Source organism: Pagrus major, chromosome 24, assembly GCF_040436345.1.
Source record: "Pagrus major chromosome 24, Pma_NU_1.0".
Taxonomy (NCBI): domain Eukaryota; kingdom Metazoa; phylum Chordata; class Actinopteri; order Spariformes; family Sparidae; genus Pagrus; species Pagrus major.
In genome coordinates, this window is record NC_133238.1 from 13,096,107 (window position 1) to 13,109,283 (window position 13,177).

The 13,177-nt window shown below is 41.2% G+C and overlaps 2 protein-coding genes across 6 annotated transcripts in view; both read left to right on the forward strand.

The window, feature by feature from the left end:
- runx1 (RUNX family transcription factor 1) overlaps positions 1–4,506 on the forward strand; it is a 53,580-nt gene extending 49,074 nt beyond the window's left edge. For all 5 annotated transcript variants that reach the window (XM_073462670.1, XM_073462672.1, XM_073462674.1 and 2 more), the window contains 2 exons: positions 2,647–2,793; positions 2,881–4,506. In XM_073462670.1, the coding sequence (XP_073318771.1) occupies positions 2,647–2,793; positions 2,881–3,428 (695 nt within the window). In that variant the 3' untranslated portion in view covers positions 3,429–4,506. The remainder of the gene's footprint in view (positions 1–2,646; positions 2,794–2,880) is intronic.
- A 666-nt stretch (positions 4,507–5,172) lies between these two features.
- On the forward strand, positions 5,173–12,117 carry LOC140992210 (protein downstream neighbor of son homolog). The gene is made up of 13 exons (XM_073462498.1): positions 5,173–5,235; positions 7,613–8,051; positions 8,584–8,658; positions 8,766–8,966; positions 9,064–9,242; positions 9,334–9,409; positions 9,519–9,621; positions 9,869–9,980; positions 10,367–10,501; positions 10,594–10,792; positions 11,132–11,201; positions 11,340–11,470; positions 11,618–12,117. The coding sequence occupies exons 2-13, from the start codon at positions 7,614–7,616 to the stop codon at positions 11,756–11,758; spliced, it is 1,860 nt and encodes a 619-aa protein (XP_073318599.1). The 5' UTR covers positions 5,173–5,235; position 7,613; the 3' UTR covers positions 11,759–12,117.
- The last annotated feature ends 1,060 nt before the right edge of the window (positions 12,118–13,177 follow it).

Consider the following 13,177-nt stretch of genomic DNA (forward strand, 5'->3'; position numbering starts at 1 on the left):
TTCCCTCTGCTGCCAAACCACTTACAGCTCATAACAGATGTAAAATACACAGAGCGGTGACACATGATAAAAGTACAGATGAAATCCAGGATAATGTGGGCTTTGCTGCAACCAACAGATACAGCAAGAAGATGTTAAGAGTGTTTGTGTGGCTTTACTTAAACTTAATATGCACAATATTCAACAACATTAGAAAAAGTTAGGTAAAACATGAATAAAGTATGTTACATTCATATTATGAGAACTTGAAAAAGCATTGCATAAATATTTTCAACTTATAAGTGCATATAGACCAAAATCCTTTTAATATTCTGTCAATTTTATATATTTTTTAATTCACGTTCTCACTTTGTGCTGTTTTCATTTTTCAGTTCAATCATTCCTAATTTTCAACACATCCTCATATCTAAACAACTGAAAAAGGTCGATTGCCAGTGACTCCCAGAGCAACATATATATAACCCTTCGCACAACAACAAATAAGTATGGTATTTATGCAAAAGTGACGTAATGTACATGACGAAATTTGAGTCCGTTAATTAAGTCGAGATAATTCATCATGACTTTTGTTTTCACATGGTGCAAGTCTTTTCCTTTTAGCCAACCACAGCCTTCCTCCTTGACTTTGTCTCTCTTACACTACGTCACCTGACTTCCTCCTTTGCTCCCCTAATAATTATTATGGTCACTAGGTCACCGCCTAACAATGAATGCAAATATACAGCTATTTTTCTGGTGAGGATGGGTTGGCAACTTCCAGCTTGTATTAGTGTCTGTTGAGCCAGGATTGGCTGGTTTATATATGGGGCAAAGTGAGAGTGTCCAGCTTCCCATCAATAAGATTGATTGATGGGTGGATATCATGATATTAATGGTTGAAAATGGTTGGTTTAAGCCTACGTTAACTCTAACCCTTCTTTAGCTTTTTTTGGCATATATTAATAATTACCTGCTAAATCTGACCCGGTACAATGTGATCTAAAAGGGTTTAAAAGGCATTTTTCATTTCATCCTGAGTTACAGCCCTGTCTTAAAGATGGATCCTTTGTAAAGACATTTTCCCAGCTGATACACACCGATTGACATATAGGACGACATGACAGCTCCCCATAAATGAAGCCAAAACCTCTTAATCGCCATAAATCGCCATACATTACAACCCCTCCATGTTAGCAGATGGGACATGGGACTAAAAACTCAAAGTAGACGTCAAATAAATTGTTCCAAAGGATGGTTTCGGTCATTTTAGGTTGTTTGTGCCTCCTGCAATTAAAAAAAAGGCTTCAAGCCTCTTGTTGACCCTCTGAATGAACCCCTTACTGTGTAACAAATACAGAGCAAGGGGTGCCACACACGTGGTACAACACAGCCTGACCTTCTACATCCGTATAGCTGTCTTCAGCTTTTCATGAGCCCTGTTTTCAGCTCTGTGACCATGCAATTTTATAAGATAATCCAATACTTTTACTCTTAGAAGAATGGAGAATGTTCTCAACTCATAAAGAAACACTAAATCCTTCAATGTATCTGGAAAATTCAAGCGCAGCAGCCTCCACAAACCTTCTGTTTTTCTACATTTGAATATTTGGATTACGTATAATACATATAATTGGCGTCACATTATTTCTGACATTCATTAGCCGACCATAAAACACCACAGAGATGCAGTTCTATGTGTTCTAGTTCTGTTTCCAAGCAGCAGGCCGTCTGTGACTCCTGCCCCACATTAGTGCACTCTGCCAGGGGAGAGAAGCCAGGAAAGGAGGGGGCTTGGCACGGGGCCTGGGCTTCACCACCACCCAGATACAGCGCACACACACATACACACACACATCAATGCATGGGAGAGCTCTTGGCGAGACTTGAAAAGCCTTCATTGACGTCTTGGCTGCTGTGTACAGTTTGCCTCCTCGTCTGTCTGCACACACACATGCACGAAACACACACATGCATGTACACACTCTTGTCTGCAAGTCTGTGGGTGATCAGTGCCATTTATTAGACTGTGGGGGAAAAGACTGGATTGAATGAAAGAGCTCACACACACACACACACACACACATAAACACACACAGCCCTCCCCTTCATCCGTCCACCCCCACACTAAGTTAATTGCTTCCTCTCCTCCATCTCTCTTTCTTCTGTTCTCTCACTATCAAACTCTTCTGTCTCAAGTTCATTTAAATCAGCTTAAATCAGCCTTTTTTCTAATAGGACTTCTGCACATGCTTATTGTTTTCAATATGTTGTTAATGCACGTATGTAAAGTTAAAGATGAGATGTTTTCTGGGCCAAAACAAAACTGATGAAATATTCTAAACTTAAAGTTCACTTGTAGCTTTATGCTGAACAAAGTCATGGGATATTGTCATTTACTCAAGTACTGTTCTTAAGTACTGTAATTTGTACCTATACAGTACTTGAGTAAATTTACTGAGTTACTTTTCCAGGTAAACACTGATAAATGGTGATAATGTGGTGAAAAAAGTGTTTTGTAATCATCTCAGTTATACAAAGCACTTGTTTGTTGAGTTGTCTGTTCGCTGTTTTCACTGATGGAATGTAACTGAATAAAAATAACATGATAAAATAGAAATGTAGACTTGAAGTTCAAAGAAAATAACAAACTTTATCTTTCTCTCTCAGATTCCAGACAGATGCAGTCGTCTCCATCTTGGTCTTACGACCAATCATACCCCTACCTTGGCCAGATCACCACGCCCACTGTCCACACAGCCAATCCCCTCTCTCCTGGTCGATCCTCGCTCAGTGACTTGTCTTCACGACTTACAGGTAACACACACACACAAGAGCGTGTATGCCTAGAAACCTGACGGTGAAATAAGTATGCTGTAACCTTTGCCCTTTGCCCTCTCACAGGTCCTGACCTCACGGCCTTCGGCGACCCCAGGATGACCTTAGAGCGACCTTTTACCTCCCTGCCCTCCTTGCCTGACTCACGCTTCTCCGACCCTCGGGTCCACTACCCTCCTACAGCAGCCGCCTTCACCTACACTCCCTCTCACAACCCTGTCTCCAACGGCGCCCTTGGAATTACCATGGCAACAGCCATGGCAACCACTCCTGCTGGGAGGTACCACACCTACCTGCCTCCTCCCTATCCAGCGAACACCCCTCACCAGGCCCAGAACGGGCCCTTCCAGTCCACCTCCTCGCCGTACCACCTGTACTACTCCACCGCCGCCGGCTCGTACCAGTTCTCCATGATGGCAGGAGGAGGAGGCAGCAGCGACTCGCGCTCCCCGCCGAGGATCCTGCCGCCGTGCACCAACGCCTCCACAGGCTCCTCCCTCCTGCACCCATCTCTGCCCAATCAGAATGAAGGAGTGGGTGTAGAGGTGGAGTCCAGCCACAGTAGCTCCCCGACAAACATGGCAGCTGCTGAAGCCGTGTGGAGACCTTACTGAGCCTGCCGAGGTGGTGGAGGACACTTTGAACGGCACGCAGTGGGTACGTTCATTTACGGCAACAGCCTGGTCACTTGATGGCGGACAATCCAAAATAGGATAATATAATCTTAGTTAAATGACAAGGAAAGTTTGGCATTATTCTATTTTTCTCACAAGTCTCATGAAAAGACCGAAACCAACAATGAAACTTCTCTTTGTTGGGAAAACTCAACCCAGTTTTATTCGTCCATCACTTGACCAGGAGCCGGATGAGCGCACCCACTTTAAAACCATCTACTGACAGACGATGTTGGCCAATGAAAAACAAGAATGACTGACAGGTGCATTAGCCAACAGACAGCAGAGAGTGGACCACCCAGTCTCACTCTCAGGACACAGAAAAAGGACTCCAGAGAAGAGCGAAGGACGAGCCAAGAGAAACGGGCTAACATTTTGGTTTTACACTGACAGAGTGCATGCAGCAGCACTGGACTGATCTGAAATCAGCTTCCTTTGTAAAATAACAAGACTTCTTCCTCATAAATGTTGTTGGTGTTGTGAAAAGATTTGCTCATGCCAAATATTGTGGACGGCCTGTTTGTTTTTACCTTCATCTATCATTGTTTCACTCCTCCATGGTTACAGATCGTCTCTTTTTCTTCTTGGTCAACATTTTTAGAGCCCATCATCTCTTGAAGAAGATAAAGAAACAAACCTTTTTATGGCTCCTGAGACAAAATTGGACACACTGGTTTTGATTACTGAAAGATTACCTTCCTTCAGCAGCTTCACTCCCAGATGCTTTAATCTGATTTCCAAAAATGTCCGACAGCATGGAGTTTTCTTAGATACTTTAATTTATTCATACAATACCATTTTTGGTTGCATTTCATGTGTGTGTGCGTGTGTATGTGTCACATTTACACATGATCCACTGTCAATTTGTACTGTATATAACCATGACTGTAAATGACACCTGCATTTGATCATGTTTTCATCACCCCCCCTTACACACACACACACACACAGAGCAGATTTATTTTGACATTGTTGATTGTGCACATTTGGTTTTGATTTATATAAATATTCTTGTGAAGAAAATACAACTCTTGTCCTGTCGTCTGATTCGTCTTGAAGCCCATTTCCGCCAAATAAAGAATAAATTAAAATGAAAACTAAGCTTCATGATAAAAATATTAAAAAGTCATAATTATGAGATATAAAGTAAGATTATGGGATAAAAAGTAATGACTATGAGATCAAATGTCATAACTATGAGATGAAAAGTCAAAATTGTGGGATAGAAAAAGTCAAAATTAGGAGTTAAAAAGGTAGGGTAAAGGTAAAAAGGTAAAGGTAAATTTATTGTCATGTTTTAAATCACAAGGCTTTAAAAAAACGAAACAACGTTTGAGTTCTTTCAGTTCTCTTAATTTAAAAATCTCTGCTGCATGCTGACACCTGTATCTATGCCAAACCACACACACGTCGACATTTCATCCATTGCTATTCCTGAACATGAAGGAATTTCTACAGGCAAACAGACAAGCCCTAGCTTGCCTTCTCTGCCAGTTTACACACACACACACACACACACACACACACACACACACACACACACACACAGAGGTTGCTAAATAAAGGTGAAGTGATTGCAGCCAGACAGTGAGTACACATTATAAAAAGCTGAACTACTGCAGGCAAAGGTTGGGAAGAAGAGTTCACAGTGATCTAAAACTTATCAAATAACTGACGTGAACATACCTTAATAGACATCGAAATCATCTGTGGGCACTGAAGCCTAATGCTCAGCACCAAAACTCAGGTGAGTGCTAACTTCATCTGTTCAGGCAGCCTTGTCAGCACATCCAGGCATGACTGGGAAAGGCCCAGGGTGTATTTTCTCTACTGTGCAACATGAGGAAGTCCAGGCAAAGGCGTCAGTGTGCTCAAAACAAACTATTACATGATCAACTATTCTCGTACAAATATGAATAACAGTACACAACATTCACACCCACTGCTCGCCAATCACTGAGAGAAGTGTGTGTGAATGTTGTTGGTATGAGAAAGTTAAGGGTTCAGTATGCCTCGACGGAAACATCTGAAACCCCAGAATCAGAATTGGGGGCTCTGCATCCGACATGTTTTCCCAAGTATTTTATGCCACTTTCCACCATGAATGTCGCTGAAAAGAGACTAACCATGAGCTAGTTCATATCAAGCATACTCAGACAGACCCCTCATCCCCAGATACTGTTCCACAATCCCACAAAATCATTTGATGCATTGGCAAAAAAACACCTTTTAGAGAGCATTTTAGGTTTCTCACTCGAATAAGGCAGAGGTGGTTGTTATGGCTGATTTGAATGGAGGCAGAGGTCATGCTGAGATGAACTCACTGGGTTCAATAAGGATCAATTTGTTTACAAGAATAGGGAACAATGGAGGAGGCTCATTGTGGCCTCATGACGCATAGGGGATGAACAGGACCAATTAAGTCCTACATTTGTTTCATGCTAATGCCACAAGTGATGGAAATGCATGTTGAATTGTACATTTATATAATACAGAACATACGGACCTCAGCAGTATTTTGCATTTTTTTCCCATTCAACATAAATAACATGTTCTGCTTGTTACTGCTGACCATTTTCCAAGTCATACTGGAGTGTGTTAGCTTGAAACATGCACTTCCAGTAGTTGTTTCCTCTCTACCCTCGCACATCATACATTTTATAGGTAATCCAACACTCAAGAAAACCTGTAAAATGAAAAATACATGTGGAAATTTCTCATTTTGTTTAAGAGACTCATAAAATTCAAGTTGGACATGAGAGAATAGTTTGAAAAGATTGAGAGAGATCATCCTGCGGTATACAGTTGGCTTTAACAGGTCATTTATCTTTGGTGAACAGCGACATCTAGTGGTGTAATCGCACTATGACACCCCAATTGTTAAGGATGGACCGGAGAAAAGAGTTCAGTTTTTCTTTAGGGCTGAACTCTTCATGTGTCTCCAGTGGGTCCATAGTAAAATATGGTCAGCAACAGTTAAAGGAAAGCAACAAAAAATGCATCTTCCCAAATGGGCTTCTGGGGTTTAATGTATGTCCATTTGTGGGTCGAGGACATATTATTTCAGCAGCCCTGCAAAATCACAATTTTTGACGCGTAACGCTCCAGTTTTCTCTCTTTGAGCCTACCAACAGATACCAGAATTGATTTCCTACCAGCGGCCATCATTTGGCGCTTGGCTGAGCTTCAGATGTGATTGATGACCCCCAGTAATGACAAACGAGGGAGAAATTAACAGGGAGTCAAAATTAACATAATGTCCTATTAATCACTGTGACAGAGGGACAGAGGTGGTGATGGCAGGGGAAAATCCATGAGAGACAACACATTTATTTATTTATCTATTTGAGATGTACTACAAATCCAAAGGCTGTGTGTGTGCAGTTGTGTAGAATCAGGGTGTCACTTAAGTGTGGATAGTTTTGTAGGCCTACTCCCAAATTCTAGTGCACTGTATCACAAACTTGTTATAAGTACAAAAAATAATACAATCCCCCGAAATAATGATTAAACAAGGAATGTTATGTTATACAATTGATTAATGTAAATCATTACTAAGCTGCTTCATTAATGAGCACAGCAGGTGTAATAAAGACAAAATTAGTGTTTTGTTTGTATTGATTTCCTAAATATCAATTAATCAATTTATTGTAAATGATAAATACAGATCTTAATCAGGGTAAGCTTATCATAAGTTTTACCGCTAGGTACGTGATATGTTTAATGTCAGTTGTAAAAAGCCACGAACATTTGTATGGTTACGGTTAATGTATTATAGTAAACCAGAAATGACGTTAATTTTCCAAATTAAAGAAACATGTGATGATTGACATGAAGAGTTGTGATCAAGTGACATGAAGCCATGGATAATAGATCCATGCATGAAGCATGGTGAAAACTGCACATTCAGAAATAGATTTCCCTTCTAATTCCACAAGTTTGAGAATGGTAACTCAATTTTCCCAGGCTAATAAACGCAACACGAGCGGGCCTCTTTACGTCATCACGCTACGCGCCAAATTTGTAAAGTGCGGAAGGCGCAACAGCAGAACAGCAGCGTACCCGGTGTTTTTAACGTTTGTCGTTGAATTTTTGGCTACTTTTGATCAAATATACATCTTCAGTATGTCTCAACAGGCAGGCTATTCGCCCAGCTTCAAGCGACCGGCTGAAATCATGCGAATGAGGAGGAAAAGAGCCCGAAGCGAAGCCGGTGTCTTCTCCAGCCCGAGCGGTCAGAGCTCCACTGCCAGTCCGGGACAAAGCGACTCATCTCCGGCCAGCGTGCGGCCCTTCTCTCCTGGACCGCTTTTCAACAGCCAGAATCGCTCCGGAGGTGGAATAAAACGCAGGAACCCGTTCGCAAATATTGAGAACACTTTCAGCCCTAAAAAGAAATTACTCATTTATAACGACGAAGGAAATGCTGAAGCTGCGGACAGTTTCAAGATGAGCAGATCGACGGAAAAGGAGGGAGACGACATGTCAACAAAGACATGTTTACCTTTCAGTGCGAGGCTGGACGAAGTAGAAAAGCAGGAACACCAGCATATGTCCAGCAAGGTTAGTTACTATACCTTCACATTCAAGTGTAGCGAAGTGTGTTTTGGCTACACGACTACTGACACAATGCAGAACCCCCCTTTAAAAAGATCGAATTTTAAAACCACCCAACAAGGCATGTCAGTACCCCTGTTAAATGAACGAGTCATAAAAACATTTCTTTTATTCAAACTATTACATGTTTATGTATTATATGTGAGCCGAATTCAACCCAACAGCTGTCTAAAGCTCTTATGACAACATTAAGTTACAACTGTTAGTTTTTGTTGATTTAAAGAGTAGGAGTTTATTAAATGTCTATATTTCTGATAGGAGATTTGTATGGAAATGCCTATCTTCATTTAAGGCTGTAATTGATGCCTTTATTTTTGCTTAATATGCTGAAAGATACATGAAGTAAATAACATGAGGACCAGAGAATGGTCCCATATTCCTGTAGTTGACTCCTAGTTATGTATGAAAAAGGAATAAAGTGAATTTCATTTTATGACATAAGGTTTCATATTTTCCATATTCACTTCCCCTGTTGCAGAAATGTCTCACTTTCTCTGAAGATGACTCTCTTTTTGAAGAAGAGGAGGAAGATGTTAAAAGTCCATTGCTGAAGGTTGGATTTGTTCATTACTTTTTGCAATTTGGTTTGTCATATCCACATAAAGTGTCTATTTCCTCTCAATTGTTCAAAAGTTAAAATTATCTCGTCTCTCTTCCCAGAGTCCCCAGGCCATTGCGCCGGCCTCCATAGCTCCTCCCGTCTGCACAGAGTACCCAGCAGACTGGAGCCTGAAGACTCGCCTCCTCTTCACCTCCCCGCTCTCCCTGGCGTGGGCAGAGCACCCCAAAGCCCAGGAGGAAGCTCTGGGGCTCAGCCAGCACTGCAGAGCTCAGTTTAGCACCCTCCCACACAGTCTACAGGTACAGTTTAAGTGTTGTTATTAGACATGACATTACAGCGAGTGTCATGTTTAGAGAGAGTTCTACAAAAGACACTCACTTGAATGTTTTCCTGCAGGATCCCAAGTCCTGCTCGGAGCTTCGTTGTGCCTTCCAGCAGAGTCTTGCATACTGGCAGCACCCGTCCCTGCCCTGGATCTCTCTGTTCCCCAGGATCAACGCTGAGAGGAGCTTTACTGGGAAGAATAGCCCGTGGGCACAAGATACAGCACTACAGCAGAGCCTCATGAGGGAATGGTGAGGCTGGAGATCTGGATCTGTTTACTTAGTCAGAGAAAATGTTCTGATCCACCTGTATTGCAATAAAGCCTCCATCTGTCTTCTTCAGGTCGGTCAGTCTGTCGTCTCTCTACAGTCTACTGAAGGCCAGACTGTGCCCTTACTTCTATCTCTGCTCTTATCAGGTAGGTGTATATATTTTGTAGGTTTCTGTTTTTTATTGAATTTAATTATGGTGTAATGACATTTTCAATGTGGTTTGACTGAATCTATTAATATATTCTATTCCATCAGTTTACAGTGTTGTTCAGGGCAGCAGGTCTCGGGGGATCCAGCAGCATCTCTGCATTAATCTCTCCGACAACCAGGGGTCTAAGAGAGGCCATGAAGGCTGAAGGTGAGTCTCAACAGAGATCAGTTCTTTCCATTTCAATAATATTTACAGCAAGGAGTCAACAAAGTGAGATCTTTTCAAATCCTGCACAGTTTTGTCATGTCGTACATCCCCAAAAATGTAGGAATCAAGTGAACATGAGGATTTTTATTACCTCAGATCTTTATTCATTCAAAAAAACCAACATCTGGTTCATCAGAAGTTTGACCATTGAGTTGCAGCTCTTCAATCATCTTGTGTACATTCGCAGGTATAGAGTTCAGTCTCCCTCTAGTGGAGGAGAGGAGGAAGAGCAGGGAGCAACAGAACCCGTCAGTGCACCAGGGAGAAGAGGAGGAGGAGCAGAAGGAGAAGGCACAGGAGTAAGTGTGTTTTCCCTTCATTCTCTGTCTCCACTGTACACTTTAACTATACTTGTGGTTGTAAGAATTTGCGAGTGTTCAGCTTGTTGTGCCTGGAAATCAACACCATGTCACATGACACACATTGTACTTCGATTACACTTCAGAATAATCGAAGACTTCCTAATCTGCAGTATAACCATTAAATAAAACTGACCATTAATTAAGCCAATGTGCTTAAAAGCTGACTTTACAGGCTCGTAAAAATGATTTGCATTGACAGTAGCATTTCCCGGTCATTTCAGAGGGTAAAACACACGAATAACAGAAAAGGGGCAACCTTACCCATAAAAAGGTGGATTTTGGTTGCACTGACATTATAATTATGCTTATAATTTTGATTGTAGATGTTGTGAGCTGAAGGGGGATGAGGACTGTCAGGCAGGTGATGAAGGAGAGGATGAAGATGGTGACTTCTCCTGGCTGAAGGAGATGGGAGTCCAGGACAAAATCAAGAAGCCAGACAGCATCAGCATCCAACTGTATCCTCTCTGATATTGTCAGCTGCATGTCAGATATATGTCCAGTTTAATGTAATAATGACCAGTTAAAGCTCCTTGACCCACCGGTGCAGTCGTAAGGAGGGCCACACCGTGTCTCTGGACCACAAGCCGGAGTCTGTGGTGTGTGTGGAGGGATCACACACCTTCACCCTCATCAACTTCCTCATCAACTGTAAGAGTCTGGTGGCTGCAGCCGGCTCTCAGGCCGGTCTACCTCCAACACTGCTGGCTCCTGTCGCCTTCAGAGGAGCTACGATGCACACGCTGAAGGTACAGACACACACAAAGTAAAGATATTGTGTTCAAATATTACTTTGGTAAAAAAAAAAAAAAACGTCACCCATACGAATAGTACTCGAGTAAAAGTCTAAAAGTATCTCATAATAAATGTACTTGTACTATGTACTACTCCACATATTTGGCTTTGATACAGCATGTAAAAGCATGTATGGAAAGTAAAACCACCTCAAACATGTACTTAAGTCCAATACTTGAGTAAATGTACTCAGTTACATTCCAGCACTGCACACACACAGTATACACACACCGTTTCTGTGTGTGTACATGTCTGTACATGAGAATGAGTGTGTGTGTGTGTGTGTTTTTCAGGCCCGCAGTGTGAATGTGAAGAGTCAGGTTGGGTCTACGTACCAGAACATCAGCAGTCTGGAGATCACAGGTACAGCTGCACCATCTCACCTCATGTTTCATATTTCATCAGTTCACTCAACCACTTCTGTTCTTTTCTATCATTAATGTATAAAATAACTGGAGGAAGTTGTTGATGTAATTATTTATTTGTCCCTCCTTCCTTCAGGACCCATCCTCCCCTCCTCCCTCCACACCGTCACAACCCTCCTCCGACCCGCTCAGAAAGGGAACTTCTCCGCTACTCTTTACACACACGCACCCACCGCCGTAATGAACACACACACCACCGAGGAACAGGTAAGAAAGTCATATGCACATATGTGTGTATGTATATATGTATATATATATATATATATATATATATATATTTATATACCTACTCTGTATATATACCTACCTATAATCACACACTCACTCCAGCTGTCTTTCTGTGTGTGTTCTCAGGTTACTGATGGCTCGGTGGACCTGTCCGGTTGTGGTCTCCATCCTGCCTCCATCCAGCAGCTTCAGCAGCCCTCCAACCTGGGCAAGACTGCTCTGACTCACATCAACATGAACAACTACAGCTACACCTGGAGGAACTGACGTTGTCATCGATCAGTTTCATTTAACACAAGATGATCCTGACAGACTGAAATAATTTTAAAGACTCAGAGGAGTTCTGGTTTAACTTCCTGTTTTAAGATGCATTTACAAGCAGATTCTATTGTGTTGCACTCTATTTTAATCTCTTCTTTAAAGCTGTGGTAATAAGAGTATTGTTTCTAAATGTGTTTTTAATGTAGATAAATGCAGTGTTTACTATCTTGTTTGAAAATGTGTTTTAATTACTTGCATTTTGGAGAAACAGCTTTTATTTAATGAAACTTCTGTTGCACCATCACATTTTGAGGTTGTATTCCATTGGGGTGAATGCTGAGGAAATAAATACGTTCTCTGTGGAATTATATAGTGTTTTTTTTTGTTTTCACTTTCTATGAATATTCTTTGATAAAATTGTTTATAAGATAGTTTCACACACATTAGAGCAGGACTGCACAATGAATGCCCGCATGCCTCAAATCCTGACCCATCATTTGAAAAAGTGTCCGTACAGAGGGGCGCCAGCATGCTCCAAACCGCCCGAAACACGCTCCTAAACACCCCCTGGAGGAACAACTGAAAAATCTTGCACCTGACAGTGAAATTTCACCTCATCTCACCCCATCCATCGCATTCAATATATAATACATAGTAGAAATACACAGTGGAAATACACAGTGGAAATACAAAGCACACAGTAGAAATACACATTGGAAATACACAGCACACAGTAAAAATACACAGTGGATATACACAGCACACAGTCCAAATACACATTGAAAATACAAAGTACACAGTAGAAATACACATTCGAAATGCACAGTGGAAATACAAAGCACACAGTAGAAATACACAGTAGAAATAGACATTGGAAATACACAGCACAGAGTAAAAATACACAGTGGATATACACAGCACACAGTCCAAATACACATTGAAAATACAAAGTACACAGTAGAAATACACATTCGAAATGCACAACACACCGTAGAAATACACAGTAGAAATACACAGTACGCAGTAGAAATACACTGTAGAAATACACAGCACACAATTGAAATGTACAGTAGAAATACAAAGCACACAGTAGAAATACGCATTCGAAGTACACATTCGAAATACACAGTAGAAATACACAGCACTCAGTAGAATTACACAGTAGAAATACAAAGCACATAGTAGAAATAAACAGTAGAAATACACAACACGCAGTAGAAATACATAGCAGAAATACACAGTAGAAATACACAGCACACAATGGAAATACACAGTAGAAATACACAGCAGAAATACACAGGAGAAATACACAGCATTCAGTAGAATTACACAGTAGAATCACACAGTATAAATACGCAACACACAGTAGAAAAACATAGTAGAAATACAAAGTAAAAATACACAGTAGAAATACACAGCACACAG